This window comes from Cyrtonyx montezumae, unplaced genomic scaffold (assembly GCF_038088225.1).
Source record: "Cyrtonyx montezumae isolate F1298 unplaced genomic scaffold, pur_monq_1.0 scaffold_3, whole genome shotgun sequence".
NCBI classification, from domain to species: Eukaryota; Metazoa; Chordata; class Aves; order Galliformes; family Odontophoridae; genus Cyrtonyx; species Cyrtonyx montezumae.
This window is the reverse complement of record NW_027072034.1, coordinates 109,696,386-109,717,217: the sequence shown is the minus strand read 5'-3', so window position 1 is coordinate 109,717,217 and position 20,832 is coordinate 109,696,386. Positions and strand designations below refer to the sequence as shown.

The 20,832-nt window shown below is 37.1% G+C and overlaps 1 protein-coding gene across 5 annotated transcripts in view; it reads right to left on the bottom strand.

The window, feature by feature from the left end:
• Positions 1–20,832, bottom strand: part of ATF7IP (activating transcription factor 7 interacting protein) — a 97,220-nt gene that overhangs the window by 44,841 nt on the left and 31,547 nt on the right. For all 5 annotated transcript variants that reach the window (XM_065742812.1, XM_065742810.1, XM_065742811.1 and 2 more), the window contains exon 2: positions 1,840–2,855. In XM_065742812.1, the coding sequence (XP_065598884.1) occupies positions 1,840–2,848 (1,009 nt within the window). In that variant the 5' untranslated portion in view covers positions 2,849–2,855. The remainder of the gene's footprint in view (positions 1–1,839; positions 2,856–20,832) is intronic.

Here is a 20,832-nt window from a genome sequence, read left to right as displayed (position 1 = left end):
GAAGAGACTACAGAATCTATTATTTCTCCTTTTAGCATAAATTTAAAGGTTAGCACCAGAAAAGGAAGAAGGGTCTGAAACATGGCTAGAATGACATTCTCATCTCTCAGTCTCCTGTTATTTACTCAAGACCCAAACTGCTATTCCAAGTTAGTGAAAGACATTTTCATCATCAGTAAAATACAGGTAAGAAGCTATGGGTGCTAACTTCTCATAAACAAAGACAGCGCAATTTTGATAAATCTCTTGGAATCTTAATCAGTCAAGCATGAATGAATACATTTGGCTTACTGTGGTCATTATTTCATAAAATGCTAACAACAACGCAGCTTGAAGCAACAGCTTTCTTTTAACTACAAGTGGAAGGCAATGACAATAAATCCATAAATTATTCATTGGTTTTATTTTTCAGAAGTGAACAGTAAGACAGAGTAACCCATGTCCCAAAAATACTTACGCACACAAAACTGTGTGACAGCAACAAGAGACCAGAGAACATCAGTTTAACATCAAGAATTTATGTGCTGCTTCTGCTAACTGCATAAAAAGACTGAAGTGCCAGTTCCATATATTAAATGCTTTCAAACGTCAACCAGCTTTGATAGTCACCAAAGTCAGACAAAACCACTATGAGTTAAATAAAGCAATATCATCTACATGGTTTGTGTTTGCTTTTTTTTCCTGAAACCTTTCTAATAGTATCATCATTCGGTGAAAGAAACCTGAAACAAATGATTTTTATGCCATGTCTGCATTACCAGCATGTTTACATTCTTAAAATTTATGTGAACATCCAAGGAAGTTGAAATCGTTTCTTCTCCCTTGGAACAATTAATTAGTATAGTTCTTTCCCAACAAATCTTGTACCATGTCTGGCAATTACTCCCTTTTATACTCTTCCACTCATCCCATAAGTTTATAAAGAGTGATGGGGGGAACTAGGAGGGTACAAAAGATATCTAGTGATAATTTTTGGTGTTAATTTCAGTCATTCTAGGCCACAAATTCCATACCTCAAATTGAAAGACTACATGAATAGCAGAAAAGACTGTCTTTTGTAAAGCCAATGAACATGTGTACATGAGCATGCAAACTATGAACTGGTTCTAGGTTTTTCTGCGATTTCTTGAGAGTGCAAACTACAGAAAGAACAAATAGTAATTTAATGATATAAAAATATTGTTTTATCTGTAGATAAGACAATATATTTAAGGTTTGGATGCAGAATTTGAAAGTTTCCTACATTCATAATATGCCTGACTTAAAATTACTACAGGAATATACACTGCCAGAATAGAATCCTCAAACAAAACCAGTTGATATATCAAATACTTGTGTGTGACAATTATCCAACTTGACACTTTCTTTCCTTTTAGGAATGGCAACAGGGAAGAAAAATACCATAAACATGATAAAAATTCATACTTACCATTGGTTAGGGTAACATATTACTGCTAGACATTTACTGCCTTTAAGAATTTGTCTATGATAAAGTATCATTTTAATGCCTTTCAAAATTCTTCATTTGCTGCTCACAACACTAACGCAAGAACAAATGCTCAAACCAGCAATTCTAAAGAATGCTGGTAAAAAATTAAAAAGCTCATTACTTCACTAAATTTGGTTTATCAGCTTCAATTACAAACATACTGAAATGTATTTCACATACTCCTAAAATTCATTGTTTCAAAGCTGTTCTTAGGAGGAAATACCTGCATAATCCCCAAAGACTGCAATTCTTAGATACTGACTTAGAAACACGTCAACTGTATGCCATTTTAATAAATGAGCAAAATCCCAGACTTGAATCAAAGCTACTGATGTAAACAAAACTCTTACCTGGAAGATCTGACTTGTTTGATTGTATCACTTCAGCGTGTTCCCTCTCCTCGCAAGGATCCTCCTCATCAGACAGTACTAAGAAAGCCTCTTTTGGCAGACTTTCACTGCATTCTTGCTTCAGTGGTGAACCCAAACTGTTGTCCATTTTCTCTTCTAAATCCGGGGTTGTTTCATCCACTGGAAGCAGAGAATTTTTAGAAAAACAGCTCATCTCATCTTCAGCTGGGGCTAGTTTTTCCAAAATTGGAATAATTTCATCTCCTTCCATAGAGTCAGTATTCTCCAGAATACTTTCACTTGACTCATCAACTGCCTTCTCAGCTATGGTTTCTGAAAGATCTGCAGTGCCATCTCTTTTATTTTTTGGTTCCTGGTCAGTTTCCATACTGCTAGAAATAGCCTCCTCTCCAATAGAATCTTCAGCAATTACTTCTCCGGCCTTCTTTTTCTCTTCAACAGGTGAATCAGAAATAACAGTTATGTCATTTGTTCTTTCCTCCTCTGCAGGAGAGGACCTATTATCACAGGTTGATTTATTTTCACCTTCTGATGGAGTGTCACCCTCTCTTTGGCTCAACTGATCTTTTATGTTATTTTCTTCATTAAAGTTAACCTTATTGCTACCAAGCACTCTGTTTTCAGCCTCACAAACTAATGTAATATCAGTATCTTTTTCATGAGTAACATTCTCTGGAGAGAAAGACTTAGGTTCTAGGTCACTGACAATGCTTTCTGCCCTACTTTCAGGGCTTTTGATTTCACTGATTTCATTAGAATCCACTAGGCCATTAACTTCCCTCTTGTCCTCCGTACAGACTGTACTGCTTAAAGGAGAATTTAAATCAGAATCTCCATTCTCATGCTTTCCATTAAACAGTTTAACTTCAGCTGTCTTCAGCAGGTCTTCCTTAGCCTTATAGACAGCCTCTAGTTGTTGTCGATCACTTGCTCTCATTGTTTTTCGCGCTTTGAAGATTTTTTTCTGAGGTTCATCTGCGCTATCCATCTTGAACCTTAAAAAAAAAAATTGCATAAGACTTATGACGGACATTATTTTTTTATTATTATTACTACAGATGTTTTAAAGAAAGACTACAGCTGAAATTTGCTTTCTGCACATTTTGAAGCAAGTTATGATTACCTACAAAATGCTTAAATTTTGCTTCTCCTCATCAAAATCAAGTGCAGATTTCTATGTATGCTACATAAATACAAGCATGTAAAGATCACTGAGATCGCACAATTACTTTAATGACATTACGTAGTAAAAGACTATAATCAATTCAATATTTTTACAGCAATGATACAATGGAGTTTCTAGCCAGAAATGGTATTGGGCTAGTGTAAAAGCAAGCATACTCTTCTCCCAATATAGAAACTGTCTTGTCCTATCAGTCGATAATTATTTCACCTTTCTAAATCTAAGTAACGTCAGGAGTTTCAGACAAATTTAAATCAAAAACAAAACCAACCACAACTGGAATAAATGACAAAAATATTTATTTGAAATAACTAAGAAAATTTCAATATAGTGAAAGAATTTATAATGGAACTGAGTAGTTATTTTACAAGGGACCTCTGAAAATCATCTAGTCCACCATCTCATGTCTGAGAATCAAGTGCTTATGCACTGGGTCAGATAAAGCTGCATCAGTTGAGATAGGTATCAACATCTATTCCAGACTAACATATTACAGTATATGATGCTTTAGCATTAACTGACTGATCTGGTAGGCCATGAATTAGTAGTGTGCTCTTGCAGCCAAAGTCCATCCTAGGGGTACATTAACAAGAGCATGGCCAGCAGGTTGAGTAAGAAGATCCTCCCCTTCTAAATGGGGGTGAGAGGCAAATCAGCGAGGTCAGGCTCTTGTCCTATCACTACACACCACTGACAAAGAGCAATGGCCTAAAAGTAACTTGTTCCAGTGCTGTACTAACCCCTCCTGGGTTTTTTTTTCCAACTTGAACCTCCTATGCTGTATGTAACCCTTGACCACTGCATCTTGGTAACCACCACAGGAATAGTTTGGATCCACCCTCTTTATAAGCAGGCTTGTCTACAACAATGGAATAGCTGTATGAGTGCCCTTCAGCGTATTCTTCACTAGGTAAGAGCTGTCAAGCTCTTTCAGTTTGTCTTCATAGGTGCTTTAGGCTTTCACCTCTATCATTTTGGTAGTCCTCCATTGGATACTTCCTAGTTTACTCCAAACAACTTTATTTTTGTCATTTCTGTGATGCTAAGCTCGGGTATTTTCAGATGAATACATACTCTCAGCTATCAAGATAAAACTCTAGATCTTACAACCACAACATATCGTACTATACAATCAATGCTTCAATCACCTTCAGTTACCATAATTTGTCAAAAAGCAAAGGCGAGATGGTAAGAGATATAAGGCTTTTTTTTTCCCTCTTCGTTTTCTATATCTGTACCATTCTATATCATTGACATTTCCCTACTCATTATTTCAATCTTTTTCCTGACAGTCTTGAATTTTCATATTTGTATAACTGACAGCACTTAAATAACAGATGCATTCACATCTTGGCAATAGTTAAAATCTTTGAAGATTTTATCAACTGCTTATAAACTCAATACTAGTAAGATAATGCATTTTTGCATGTCTGAACAAGTTTTTGGACATGACTGACAATGACTCTATTGCCACCAGTGGGAGCAAAAAGCAACACTTATTTCAAAAATCAATTTACGCATTTTTAGAAAATGCTCTCACCCCATAACCATTTCCTAACACACAAAATAAAAACACCAGATGACTTGTTAGTAGCTTTTTAAGGCTGTCTACATGCCAATATAATATCTTCATGTTCCCCAAGAAAAGAACTCAAGTAACATAGCAATTCAACACAGTCTTGAAGTGAGGAAACGCAAAGAAAAACCTATTTCAGACACATGCATTTCAGAAGCATGGATTTTTCTACTTAAGAAAATAATAAAGATTTTTTTTCCCCCATCACTTTAAAAGCATGCATCAGGCTGTCACATAATACAACACTGATCATCATACTCATGGCTCCATGAGTGTAATGCCCTTCAAAATGCATGTTACAGATACATAAAGCTAATTCAGGGGGAAAAAAATGGCCAGGCATGTCTAACATTGAACATTTCTTAGGGCTCACAATAGGTGAACTAACTAGTACGCCTTCTGTTAATTACAAAGATATAGGGCCTCTCTCTCAAAATTAAGAATAGCTTGATTTCCCAAATAACAGTGCTTTCTCTTATGAGCACTACACAGAATTTTAAAGTCTCTTAAAGTTCACATACCACAAAATTCACAATCTTACTGTGACCAAATGATACTTTAACAGATTAATAAAAATTGTCACACAAAACTTGAAAAATCAAGTTCCTAAGTCCATCATTTGTATAATCATGAAATGTAACTTAAAACAAAATAGCATTTGCATGTTCTAGTGTCCCTAATTATCTAAACTGTGTTTTATTCTTTTATATATGTATAACATAAAATATGGTAAAGTATAATGAAATACATTTCATTTTCAAATTTTCCCAAAGTAACAGTTAAAATTGAAACATCACAATACCTTTTTGTTTCGATGCACCTTTTTACTTAGAACAAAAATACCAAGTTAACAAGCTTAAATTTCTAATACACCTTTTTTAAAAAAGTGTTTTATTTACAGCTAATGATATTATCAAAAAAAGACAAACCTCTAATGTAATTATACAATGAACCTGTAAAAAAGTTTTACAAAATTCCACTGTCAGATAGTTATTTAAGTAATCCATGTATATTTTCAGCCACAGTCTTTTGAAATCAAAGAACACTCCCAAAAATCTACAGCACTTTAGACATAGGTGAGATTAAAACACGAAAACTATACATTGGTTAAATATCACGTATCACTGCAGACCAGGCTTAAAATGTTTCCAGCCATACCCACAAGGGAGCACACTGCAGCCAAATAACAGATCTCATGTGAGAGCTGAATAAAACAAGAAACAAATAGATCAGTAACCAGTTCAGACAGGTTTGCCTGTATACGTGGAAACCAATGAGCAGTTACCTTATAAATACTTGCCTTCCAGTCTTTCAAAGCGGTAAAGCGGTTTCCTTTGAGAAGGGAATGCTACAGCAGGTTACAGGAATTCAGACTTAAACTAATACACTTAAAACTCTCACTGTTCTAAAAAATCATGTATTTAGATAATTTCCTTTTAAACTCAACAATTAACTTGAAGTTTAGTTACATTTGCAATATATTTCATGTGTATGATATTTGGATAGTCTCAATTTTTACTCATCACATTCGTGACTTGGTTATGATGGACAAAAGCCAATGAAGGTGTACCTTTTATTTCAAGAAAAGGCATTTGTATAGTGCAGTACACAATGAGTCCCGCATGTAGAGCTAAGAGGGTAAGGGTTAAATTCTGAAACTAAGTTGGTAGATTTTGAGCAGTTGTTCATGTTTTTAAATAAAGCACACCAGAAAAATAATCAATTTTGAAACACAAAACACTGTAAATATTTGCTCTGTAAGAATTCTTCACCTTAATCCTGAATGTCGTATATATTTCAGGATGGCAAGCAAACACACCATCAGGCACGTCCTTCCAATAATAAATCTGCAACTATTTCCCATTACCAAATACACAGTACATAGCAAAACCAAAATGTGCCACTGTAGTTAATACACAAAGGGCTTCTCTTTCAGCCAACCAGAAAGCTTTCTCCCCACTTCCTTCTATATATACCTTGTTATTATTAGTCTGCAAAGAGATTGCAGCTCTACAACAACAAAGGAAGGTATCAGTTTAACTGCAATGGACCGCCTATAACAGTGTGCTCGTAGGAGCAGCACAGGAGCTGCTCAATATCAGCCAATCAGCAAGCAGCTCCCTGAATCCTGCCTGGCAACAAGCAGCGGACAAAGAGAAGGTCATGGAAACACTAGGGGAAAGAAAGCTGCAGTTGTGTTCCATGGGCTTTGCCTAAGATCATCAGTCTAGAACAGCATTTGCACAAGATTGCTAGTGTATGTAGTGTTGCCTAAAAGCAATGCAACCATAAAACGTTTGCAAGAACACAGTAACTATATATAAAGGGAATAAAAAGACTCTGATCAGGAAAAGCAGCACCCCAGTATGCAAGTCCACTTAAAATGTAGCACAGCGACATCAATGAAATGGAGACAGCTCATGATCAGGACTACACTGCTCTAGATGGAAGAGTCCCCGAGAATCAAAGCAATGCACAAAACCTACCTCTTAAGCAGCAGCTCCTAAGAAGCAGTTTTCAGTTGAAATCATCTCTAGCAATGTAAGTTAATGCAAGCTGTTGTAAGTAGGAATTATCTTCAAAGAAGAAAAAATAAACTCATGGTACACTGTTCCAGAACACATGCTGAAATCTAACGCCAGTGCTATCTTTTGGTGCCGCTAACGCCTGTTTATCATGTCATACACAGGTATGTCTTACTGTGTTAAAGTTGCAATAAACACAGCAGAAGACGTACAGTAAGTACAAAGAGTATTGTTTCTAGCTCACCACAGGTGATGAATTTTCCTCCCTCTTAGGCTAATCATACATGAGTATTGGCTCAACAGAGCTAAAGAACAACGTGCCATTTTCTGAGGGAAATTATATCACCCCATGTCCTGTTTCACCTGCTCTACGTACAGCAAACCGAAGTTCTCTTTAATTAAGGCTCTAGCTTATTTCGCTGCCGTGTTTAGAGAGGACTAGCAGTGGCCGTTTCACACTGCAGCAGAAGCTGCAATTTTTCCGGCGCACCGCAGAGGTAGACGCCCGCGCAAACGCCCTCATCTCCCACACAGGAAGCCAGGCGGCAGTCTCGGTACGGCCCGCGGAACGAGCGCCAGCCTCTGATTGGCTGGATGGAGCAGCCAATCAGACTGCGGCTCTTCACATTCTGCCCAGCAACAAAAGCCCATGAGGCTCTGCGCGAGAACCTTGTTCTACTGGAAGCGAACAGCTTTGTGAACTAATTAGAACAGTCGTTTTGCTTGTTACTCCCTTCAAGCGAAATTGCTTGAGTAGAACTCAGCCTGGGCAACGGTGGTAGACGCTGTCTGTCTTCTTACCAAAGTGTTAGGGATTTCTACTTCTACTGACAACTCAAAACATCAGCTTTCAGTTCAGCTGTGAGATCTCCAAATGCTAAAGCAATGCTGCTGTTTCAATTTCTGTAACAGCAAATACAACATTCTTAAGAGAGCTGAGTTTTAGCACAAGCTAAACCACTAAGTATATTTCTTTCTCTAAAAACTAACTCTTTAATTTTATATAAAGTTTGTGCTTTTTCACATCCGTTTGAGAAATGTTTCATTGTATAACACAGAATCACAGAACATCCCGAGCTGAAAGGGACCCACAAAAATTATCAAGTCTAACTCCTGGCTCCACGCTGCAGTTATGTCTGTGGCACAAAACTAATAATTACAATATTCTAAATATGAGACAGATTAATAATTCCACAGAAGTGATCCTAACTGCCATCAGGCATTTACAGTGTAAAACTTACACGACTTCTGATAGCGCAAAATGAAAACCAGAGCAACCTGGATGAATTATTCACATACATGTACGTAGAAGAAAAAAAGAATCTGAGAAAATTATAAAAGTGATGCGGAATGTTCAATTCACATTTCAGTTTTTCTGCACATTACAAAATGTAGTCTTCTGTCCTTTCTTGGGTGAATTTTCAAGTGATAATTTGACAGACTCAGGATATCCAACAATGTGACAACTGACTTTCAAACGCTTGCAACTCGGTATCAGTCTCATGCCTCTGAAATCAGGGCACACCATGTGACATTAGCGGTCATTTACCAAATGTTAGAAGGAAACTAGCAACAAAACAAAAGTGATGCTGATTTTAAAAAACACTCAATGCTTTCCACACCTACAAACATTATTTAGAAGTTCTCTGCAAATACTCCTATTTTCTCAGTGGCAAAAAATACAAGAACATAAAATACAACTAGAACACCAGCTGGTCAGTTCTTTGTGGGAACTTGCTGGTTATTATGAAGTATTATCCTTACGTTCCCTAGGGAAGATATCATTTTTCAGGAGTGGACGTGCTTTATTTATTTATTTATTTATTTGGGTTTGCTTGCTAGACTTGTTTAAAGCACAACTTCCACAAACAGAAGTCACTGCTGAACTCTCAATTTCATTACATCTGACTGAGGGGAAGAAGTGTTCAAGATGTGAAAGATCCAGCTTCCATAATTTCAGCTAATTAAAACGCGGTAGGGATTTTCCATAATGTTTACATCTGGCGGAGCTGGAAGGCTGCTTGTTCACGTGGAGCGATGGTCCGTCCTTTCAATGCCGAAAGCACCCAGGATGGAACCCCGCAGCCGCCTGCTCTACACCAGCTCCGCAGGGAGCGGAGCCTCGGCTTCCTCGGGCTGACGGCAGCTGACGGCAGGAAATCTGCAGACCCGCTCGGGATTGGCTGAGGAGGAGTCGCTTTGCATCAACCAATCTGTTAACGCGGAGCTGAGTCACCACCAGGACGCCTGTGCAAATCTGCCCGGCAACCGGCTGAAAATAGAGCCGGCACCAAGGCAAGTCACCGAGACTGGGAGTGACGCGATGCCTCTTTGCCTGTGACGTCATATATTGTGTAAACAACGTGCGGGGCGCCTCGGTTCACAGTCGTTACACTGCAATGCTACAGTCACAGAAAGACAAATGCAAGACTCTACTGCAGGCACAAGAAGTAAGGGCGACAGGGTCTTCAAATCATATGCCCAAAACAGAGGCATTAGGTATGGGTATCATACACTTACCCTCTCAGGTTTATGTGTCTTGTTTGTTGGTTTTAAATAGAAAATGTTGGTTTAGAAGTACTGCAGCTATTATCTCATTTAAATTAAAACAAATTATTACAGTCTGTGTATTTTCTGCCTCCTCTTCTTTTTGAGGGCTTGAGCACCTCCCCTATTGGGACAGGCTGAGAAAGTTGGGGCTCTTCAGCTGGAGGGCTCTGGGGGACCTTTTAGTGCCCTTCCAGTACCTGAATGGGGCCTACAGGAAAGCTGGGAAAGGACTTTTTAGAAGGGCATATAGCAACAGGATGAGGGGAAATGAAAGAAGGTAGATTTAAACTACATATTAGGAAGAAATTATTCACTGTGAGGGTGGTGAGACACTGATTGCCCAAGAGGTTGTGGATACCCCTTTCCTGGAGGTGTTCAAGTCCAGGCTGGATGGGACTTTGAACAACCTCATCTAACGGGGAGTGTCCCTGCTCCTATAGCATGGGAATTGCAACTAGGTTATCTTAAAGGTCCATTCCAAGCCAAACCATTCCTCGATTCTTCATTATTTAATTTTTTTTAAGCATTAACAGAAACTCATTCTTACTCATCACGGTTTATATGCCCTGTCACTTTGGTGATGGAAATGGAAATTGAGGCACTTACTCTACTGCAGTGGATGTATCTGAATCTTCATTAAATGGTGGACTCTTAGCCCCAAAGTTAGATCTTTGTGGATTCCCTTCTATCCCTTGGTGTGCCACACATCATTACAGGTACACCACGAAAGTTTATGCTCTCAAACTAAAGACAGTAGTGGAGTTGGAAAGGTGAGAAGGCTGAACCAAGAAATGAAACTATAAATAGGTAAGTCATCCTGATAAGAAAAATGAATACAAAACAGGATAACTCACAAAACATACTATCTAAATAAATGTCCTATTACAAGTAACTTAAACAAAGATCAACATGTAAAACATTTTATCATTTTCTACTCAGGAAACAGGTATAATCTACACAACTTCAGTTTTCAGCACAACTGAGCTGTAAGCATACACTCAGGAGAACTTCCTGAGGTTTCTGAACTGTCCTATCCATCACATCTGCCTGCAGGTTTCTGTTTCATGGAACTAATTGCCAGCTGGTCAAACCTAACACATTTAAAGGATTAGAACAGCACAGAGTGCAAACACATCAAGGTCCTCTGCAACCCGAAAGGCACTATCTAACCATATCTGGTACATAAAACCATCTGTATTTTTCTACAGGGCTGTAATAAATAAGGAGACATGAAAGAAAGGTAACCAGTGCAGACAGTCACACTGACCACTGACAACAGCTGACAGCTTTTGAATGATTCAATGAAATAGAATCACAAAATTAATAAGAAGTTACAAGAGGAAAAGAAACTGAAGAAATCTTCAAATTACCTGAAGAAAGAAAAGGAGGAAAAATTCATCACTTTTCTTGTAAAAGTGACAAGTTACAAAGCCTTTACTATTCTTATCATCTGTTAAAACTATCAGTCACTAGCATCCTGCTTCAAGGAAAGGTCGCTTACTCGATAGATGTTAGCTGGTTTCTGCTAATCATCTTCATTAGCAGTCATGACCACAAGACAGTTACTCATTGATCAAAAGAAGCTAAACTTTTTCCACAAGCTAATGCTGGGGAAGGATATGGACTGAAAAACAAGCTGTCAACCTAATAATCTATTCACTCCTATATTCAAGAAGAAAAAAACAAATGTGTTTTCAGTGCTGGTAACCCAGTGTATTAACATGCTAAGAACAGTAGGTAATGCAGGTAATGGAAGTTTTTGGAATAAGCAGTCATGTAAGTTTCTATGACAATTTCTTGTTATAATACAGCATACAATAAAATAAGATTTTTTTTTTATAGTAGAAGTGTACAGCAATGGATTAAATTATCTTGTGTCAATGGGCAGACAATTATTTTTCTGTATTTGCTGCTAGGCAGAGATTTGTCACATGTCTGAAACAGTAAGGGTTTGGAAGAAAAACTACTCAAGATATAACACAAAGTGCACTTCAAATGTTTTATAATCAAACATGTAAGCAATCATAGCATCGATGACTCTTCAACTCAGAACAAGCTCTGCAGACTGAAGTTGTCTGACTTAAGTTAATTCTTTACTAAAATGAACAAGGAATAGGAAGCAGAAAGTGCACAAACACAATATGGTTTCTTTATATAATTCCAGTAACGGAAACAAGAGGTCAAGTTCAATACTACTACTTTCAAAAGGGTAATTATAGCTAATTAATTGAAAAAAGTAATTAATAGTAAAAAGTATCCTGAAACAGTAGCGATTCTACCTGCATCCTTCTTTTCTAGAGTTTTCAACCATGTCTTTTCTCACTGAAGTACACTTGCTACATAGTCAGCCTTACAATCTCATTATATACAATTTGCTAGAGTTCTTTCAAGACCAAATAGTATCTTAGATTTAATTCTTAATGTATAAAATGATCTGTTCTCATAGTACTATCTCTTTCAGACAGCTGAAACTCAATGTGAATAATTATAAATTTTGAAATAAGGCTGGTCCTAAGCAGCATGACTGTATGTGTCTGCATGGGCAGCACTTCAAGGTTTCTGAGGTGCTGACTTGCATGTAATGCTAGTATGCTCATATCAACTCATTTATATACTCAGAGAGACAAAGACACTTGAGCAAAAGCAGAGGAGGATGAGATGATTTTCATGGAAAGTCATCACTTGCAGGTGTGTGAAAATAATTTTGGATTTGATTCCCTAAAACATACATGTACTTTTTTATTCTTCCTATCAATGTTATTGACTAAACCTTAACAAAATTACATCCACCCCACATAAACTGTGTTGGTATTAGATTGCACAATTGTGCGTGAAGAATGAAATGAAGCAAGAATATGATGCAAGCACTTGCGAAGTCGCATATGAACTCAGACCAGGGATTTCAGGCACATTAAAACCTTTTTGATGCTATTTTAACCCAACGAATACAAGTAAAAGAATTCTTAGCCCAGATCAACTGTCTGATGCTATTGTAATCATGAGACTACTCTTAACACTTAAGCCACAACAAGACAGTGGGCAGAAGTGGGAACAGAGAACTGATTTAAGTTGACTTTGTTGCATACAAGCCTTTGAACACAATGTATATTATCTGTACAAATAGTACCAAGCTAGGTCAGGAAGTTTAACATCCAGATACACATTTGGGAGGATCAGTTCTTCACTGGCTTCTTGAACTGGCTAACAAAACAATCGCATGAACACCAGAGCTGACAAACTGGAACATGCAGTAGAACAGCCTTGGGTTTTCTGGCTGTGAGTCAAGGATTACTGTGATGGACATGGGAAACTTCCTGAGGTTGAAAAAGCACTTAAGTCAGCTTCTCCTGATTATTAGTGCTTTCTAGGGCCACTGCATGGAAGTTTGCTCCTGCACAGAAATATAATTGATATGTTCACATAGGCGTCATATTATTTTAAAAATGTTATAACTATGTCTCTGATGTAAAAGCATTGCATATAATATTAATTACATATAAAATATATAGTAATTTCTTCAAAGAAGAAAGCTTCATATATAGAAATTTCTTCAAAGAAAGCTTCAGAAATGAAATATTGTAAATACACTGATTAAAGGTTGTACCAAATTTTACAGCAGTAGATGGGCCCTGAAACACACAACAGCTTTTACACAGATTATTAAAAAAGAAGATAATATTTGCCTCTGCTCTATTAAAAAAACTGAGCTCCTAATGTGAAATTTTACTTAAGTATTTCCAAATTTACATATTCAGTTACAAATATCAAATGTTGATTATACTCCATATTATGAATTCAATATTGTGATTATTATTGCATGAAGTGTGGAAATCTGTACTATCCCATCCCTTTAAAAATATTCATTGAACATCCTGCACTACACATAAACATTTCATTCTCTATTATTTTATTCTCTATCTAAAAAACAATGATTGTTAGTAGTTCATATAAATATACACAGTATAATAAGCTGTGTGCCAAAAGAACTAATAGCAGTCTAGTAAGTTTTTACTAAACACATATTTAAACTACGTGACAAGCTTAATCCAATAACGTATTTTTCAGTGGAAATTCTTTACTCACTGATCTGACTTGGTATATATTTTAAACATACAAGGAAAACAGAATTAAGGAGGAGTATACTTATAACCGTAGTTGGTCTGAATGGCTTTAATTAAGTTACTCCAAACAAACACTAATTGTCATCGTCACAAAGTTGAGTACTGCATCAAAAAAAAGGTCAGATTGCTGAGAGAAATCTATATCTAGTGTGTCAGAGTATCCTTAAGAGAATGGAACTATGAAGCTTGAAAACGTTGAGCTGAAAACTAATTAGATCTTACATAAATATCATTTGGAAGATTAATATTATCTGCATTTGATAATCATGAACAATGATCAACAGGGAGAAGTAACCTCTAACAGAGTCAGTTTATTCTAAAACTTGATAGAAGTAGTATAAATTCAGAGATTAAAATTAATCCTAGCATTTATAATTTCTGAAATAATTAAAAAAAAAAAAAGGGAAAAAAACCTGGGTCAAGGCAACTCCCATTACCAATATAAACTAGAGAATGAAAGGATTGAGTAGCCCTGCTGCAAAAAACCTGGGGGTACTGGTGGATAGAAAGCTGGACACAAGGCAGCCATGTACCCTTGCAGACCTGAAAACCAACCGTACCCTGGGCTGCAACAAAAGAAGCATGATCAGTAGGTAAAAGGAGGTGATCCTGCCCCTCTACACTACGCTGGTCAGGCCTCACCTGGAGTACTATGTTCAGATGTGGAGTCCTCAATACAGGAGACACAGAGACCTGGTGGAACACCTCCAGAGAAAGGCCACAGAAATTATGCGCAGAATGGAACACCTCTGCTATGAAGACAGGCTGAGAGCTGGGGTTCTTCAGCATGGAGAAGAGAAGGCTGCAAGGTGACCTGATAACCACCTTTCAGTACCTAAAGGGGAGCTACAGGAAAGAAGGGGACAGAGTCCGTGGCAACAAAACAAGGGAAAACGCTTCAAGCTCAGGGAGGATAGATTTAGGTTAGATACAATGCAAAAATTCTTTTACAGTGAAGGAGATGAGGCTTTGGAACAGGTTACCTAATGTGGTAGTTGATGCTCCATCCCTGGAAACTTTCAAGGCAAGGCTGGATAAAGCACTGGAACTATGAACTATGGAACTTATGAACTATGGAAAATAAAATTTTCATGCATATTTCAAATGTAATTCTTGTCTAAATTGAAAAATACATACACACAGTGCAAGGTCAGACTGAGATAAAGCTTATCTTTAGTCAACTTGCTTCTGGGAAAAGAGAGAGTGCTTCTTTGGTATCTCTATGCAATATACACTAAAAGAATCAATACACTTGAAGTTAATATTTCTACTTCTATGATTGTCAACAGTTTATGGGCTGGTTCAGCCCGGTTCCTTGACGATTGGGGTGGGGGGACCCACGGACCCACGCCCCAGGAAAGGGAAAGGTAGAAAGGGAAAAAAGGAAAAGGGAGATGGGCCTAAAAACAAAACAGAGGCAACAATCTGAGGAGGAAAGCTGATTTACTAAATAAGATATCAGAATGCAAAATAACACAATATAATACAATATAATTGGAATTGAAGCTAGTAAGTCAAGTAAAATGGAGAGAGAGTATCTGAAAACCAAAGGCCTTATGCTAACGCTAAAGGCGAGATGGCTGGTAGCATGGGATACTGCGTATGTTTCAAACCACTCAGTGGTTGCCTCCACCATGTGCTTACCATCATGAGTTTGTGGCAAGGAGATATAATCAGCCTGCCACGCTTCCCCATATTTATACTTTTGCCATTGCCCTTCCCCCCAGAGAGGTTTCATCCTCTTGGCTTGTTTAATTGCAGTGCATGTGTCACAGTCATGAATAACCTGTGCAATAGCGTCCATAGTTATAGTCCACCTCTTGGTCTCTAGCCCACTTATATGTTGAATCTCTTCCTGATAGTCCGAGGCCTCATGGGCCCACTGAGCTAGAAATAATTCACTCTTGTTTTGCCAGTCCAGGTCTACTTGAGCCACCTTAGTTTTGTCAGCTCGATCTACAAGATGGTTGTTTTGTTGTTCTTCAGCAGCCTGACTCCTGGGCATATGAGCATCTACATGATGCAACATTACAACCATGCATTAACTCTTTAACTCCCAATGCACTACATGATGTTATGATGTGGAATACCAATAACAAAAATCATAAAACCATGACAGCGATATAACATCTAATTCATATGATACAAGACAAATTTCTATCAAATCTGATATATGAATTCCAAGTACTTAACTTGCACTTCTTTAATTGATGAGGTTTAAGGTTCAATTTATATGATCATCTTGAATTCATTTTTTGACTGTTCACCACTCTGACATGTAAAATAAGCAATTCATTCAGTGAATGCTGCAGGTAAAAAAAAAAGAAAAAGGAAATAGGTATTGAAGACACTGCAAGGAATGCTAAATTTCACATGACCATACATTCTTCAATTTGTCTGATATACTTCAGATGCAAATAAAAATAGTCATTTTAAAACACAAGGGTGAAACATAAGCAATGAAAAGACAGGGTCTACCTTAGAATATCCTACATAATCTAGACAAGTAGGATGACAAATAAACTAACATGTGAGCTAGGAAGAACAGAAAGAAGAGCCTTGGAGAGTAAAAACAAATTCAAACCACAGGATCATGACCTTATTATCTGTCTAGATTTACTCTGCTTTTGGGAGACATACACTCCATATATGATTCTACAAATACTATACGTAAGCCTATAACCATTTTCTATCTTACTAAAAAGGACTGAGCTAATCAACCTTCAGTGGCTTTACCAATATATGCTCATCAAATAGGTGATTCCATAATGGCAGAAAAATAAACTGCAAAAATCAATGCAGACAATTTGTACTGGCAGGTAAGATTGCTGTAAGGTAACTGTTACTGTGATAGTCTGCCCGCACAGACTGCCACCTAAGATAGAGGGGCCCACTAAAAAACTGCTTTGCAGTAAAACAGCCTGTACCCCATATGGTACTTAGCATACTTTGAATACAGTTACAGTCTTCAAAAGAGGCAGTGAGGCTTCTAATACTCCAGCAGAATTAGCACCACCAGTGCCCTGGGGGACAATCTTAAATAGCATAGACAATATATTTACACGGAGACCCATTCTGATAAACTTTACCTTAACATTATTAAGTAGTATGTAAGCATTAAGAAGCATTCCAGATTGTCTTGTAACATGGGCTCTATTACATGACCTGTATGCTGTATCATGTCCTTTTGGTTTGATTAAGTACTGAGGATGACAGAGAAGAAGGGATGAATTTGTAATAACTAGGGGTAGGCTTCTGGGATGAGAACAATGAATAGTTACACTTTTATGAATACTAAGTAAGCGAAATCAGGCATGCACTACAGGCAGTAGCTCTTCAAATAATAGCTAGAAATTCATCAGGGACACAAAGCAAGTGCTTAGGTAACACATTTGAAGTGGAAAATGACAAACCTGACTAATATTGCACAGATGTCTCAAGGATGCAGAGTAATAAAATTTTTACTTAAAGGCAACACAGCTGTTGCAACCTTCTTACCTTGTGAAATGAGACAACTGGAGAGTTTTAAATCACTGTCAGAAATGAAGGCTCTGGAAGATTTCAGAGCAGTAGCAAATTGCCAAAATAAAAAATGCAGTGAAATGGAACTCTTTTTTTTTTTATTTCTTGTGTAAGTCCATCTAGTTGAGGGCTTTCTGATTTATATTAGTTTGTGTATGCAGAAAATGCATGACCTACTCTTATCATAGCCTTCCTTTTGTCTTGGGATTTTCTGTGTTAAAAGAGACACATGTGAACTACAGCCTTTAAGGAAAGATGATTTAAAATAAGATATTTGTCCACAAACAAAGACTTTAAAACTTGAGCACTTCTGTGGCAACTGAAATGGTGATCCTATAAAGCATGAAGGCATACAGTTGTCAAGTATTCAATGCTACTTCTCCCGTACTAGTTCCATAAAAAATATTTCGTATCTTCACATGGCAAGAGTCAGTGTTCCCCCATATGAGAAATAATACTTGGGAGAATATAGAAATAAACATTTATTGGCTATCCTTGTTTGCCCCTGACAAGCTGAAAAGAGTAGAAGGGATAACAAAGAATTTTGGCTTGCGGGGTAATGACTACATACCCCATAGGGCTGATTGGTAAGATCATAGGCCCTATATACTAGAGAACTATATCTAGAGATATGATCCTCCTAGAATGCATGCCTTTCCTGCTTAGAAAGAATGGGTCTAGAGCCATCTTCAATGCTAGTGTTTAGTACATCAGGAAAAAGGAGGAAAAAAAAAACAGAAGGAAATCACATTCATTCCAGTTACTGGATCACTATTTTGCATGTTACTGCAGACCTTTAAAAATAAAGAAATTTGCGAGGCTGTGACAGTCTGCATAAAACGTCAAGCTAGAATTCACAGTATCATACAATACTGAAGAAGGAGCTGTGTGTTTAGGTTGGCCAATATATTATTCAGCAATGATTTTGCAATAATGGTCCATAAGATATTTTGAGTCTGGACCTAGAAAAACAAAGATGCAGGCTATAGTGATACCACCAAAATTTTCCATAGTGGTTAGTATTTGGTTTCGGTTTCTAAATGATTTCTCCAAATTTCTGTCTGAAAAACTCAAAGTAGCTCTACAAAAAAAGATCTTTAATGTTACCTCAGTGGTAGGGAGAAAGGCAGTTGATGGAGCAACATACTGGGAGCACCATTATCACAAATACATGAACATATACTAGTATTTTAGATAGCTTGTCTTTCTAAACTCCACAGAAAATTGTAAGGGAAAAAATGCGTTTCTACATGGTCACTCAGAAAGGGTGACTTCTCAAAGGATTGGTCTTCACTGTTTTGAGAGGATAAATACTCCCATAAATTTTATTCTGTTCCCTGAAAGAAGACAAATTTCTACAATTTTCTGTGAGCAGTTAAGACTTTGAATGTGTTAAAATAGTGCTAAAATCTCTCCCTCCATTTATGAGAAAATAGAAAAGACTCCACTTGATTAAAAAAAAAAAAAGACAGAAAAGTAAGCTATCCAAAAGGATGACACGATGACATGAAGATATCAATATGAAATGCTACCAGCCTTCTAAAATACTCATAGTATTTTTCTTCTAATAGCAAGACCTTGTATGCATTGTAATGACAATAAACCAGTGTTGCATCATCTATAAGTAATAAATGTGAGGACTTCCTTCTGGCTCTGCAATCAGATTGACATTTAAGATTTTTATCACCTTCTAGCAGAAGTTGGATTACTAATCTATGCTAGTATTAGTCCAATAAATTAAGTAGTTATAATATTAAAGTAGCCACAGTAGAGTAAATTCACATGTAACCACTAGAAAAGAATACAAAAAAAAAATTCTTGTTCTATTTGTGGGGTGGTTTGGCAATAAGCTTCATTAATTTATCAGCAAATCAACCTTAGAGAGGGATAAAAAATATTATTTTATGTCAACAGTATGAACAGTATAATACCTAGCATTCTTTCAGTTATACCTGAAAGAAGCCTTCAGCCTAACTATGAAGTTTTTGTTCTAAAAAGAGTGATTCAACTAAAGGATTCCAGATAGAATTTGGTAGGTTTTGTTTTTTGTTTGTTTGTTTTTGTTAAGGGATTTCCATGTGACAGGCTTTTTGTTTGGTTGTTATTTTTTAGATACTTAATAGCTATGGGGGTGAGAGGGAAGAAGACAAACCTGTAAGGAGAGAGGTGTTGCTACTTTCTCTTTTCTCTCTTGAACTATCAAAAATTGCAAATGTAGATATGTTTTTTGGTGGACAGTATAAGATATTCTCTCCAAAATGCTAATCAATAGAAGAGGATTCTGCTTTGCACGTTTTAGCACAATCTTCCCATAAGAATGACAGAAAGAGGCTTTCTCTGTTGTTCTTCCTTCTTTGAATTTCAGCCTTGATGGATTTTTTTCATTCTTCATCACAGCATAGGTCAAGAAGCAGACAATCCAGTGTGTACCCTTTTCACTAAGGTTGCATACTTTTTTATTCACCCAAGATCAAAATTTAATCTTTCCTGATTCTCCTTAATATGTAAAGCAACATTTGGGGTAGAAATACCTGTCTGGCAAGACTCTGGGTTTATTCTCTGAAGTAGTGTTTGTTTGTTTTCAACTTGAGTGTTTTATTTGTATTTGAAGTATTGATTTTACATGGGGTTTCCAGGACACTTCTGTTTTATTTACTGGAGGTCCTCTGTCACATTCAGAGGGTACTCAACCAGACTCTAAACCATTAAATCCAAAACCCACCACCAGATTTCTTTCCCCAGAAAATGTTGCTGATCTTGTAGGCATGACACAGTTATAGTTCACTTTGAAAGTACACAAAGCTGGTGAAGGCTGATGAGTAATGAACCATTATTACATTCTCTTACACTGTCTCAGCACTGTGATGGCAGTGCCTCACTGCCTCAGTGGCTTCAGGAGGAGGGCTGAGCAATGATTTCAGTCGGTTCAAATTCTTCGATTTCCACTCCTACTCACACAAAGAAAAACTGATTCTTTTAAGTGGAAAAGGTTTTTCCAACAGAGAGATCTGCCAGCATTTCTTGGCTATCTTTGTTAAAAAGGCAGAAAATCTTGCTCCAGTCTGAACTCTTTTTAACATGACTGGATATTTCTCTGGGGGAAAAAGAGACCATCCATATGTTCAAATATAAGAAAAAATAAAATCTAGTTTGTCTCTCCTTCTGTGACTGTGTTCTGAGTATGTTGTATGCAGAGTATATGTCTGTATTTGAATATGCTCAGGAAACAAAAAAGAAGAGATCTAAGACAGGAAAGTATTTCAGCAGAAGTTTGACTTGGCAAAAAAACACAAAGGTATTGAGAGAGACTAAATGAGAGCGCAATAAAGAACCACCTCACACTTTCCATGCATTTAGCCACCTTATTTATTTTTAAGTTTTAGAGACATCGTTTTCTGCAGTCAACACAAGAAAAATCGTTCCCAAATCAGTAAGAAATATTCTTACAGTCTAAGCCCCACCAAACCAAAACTCCAAGCAAAAAGGATATCATGT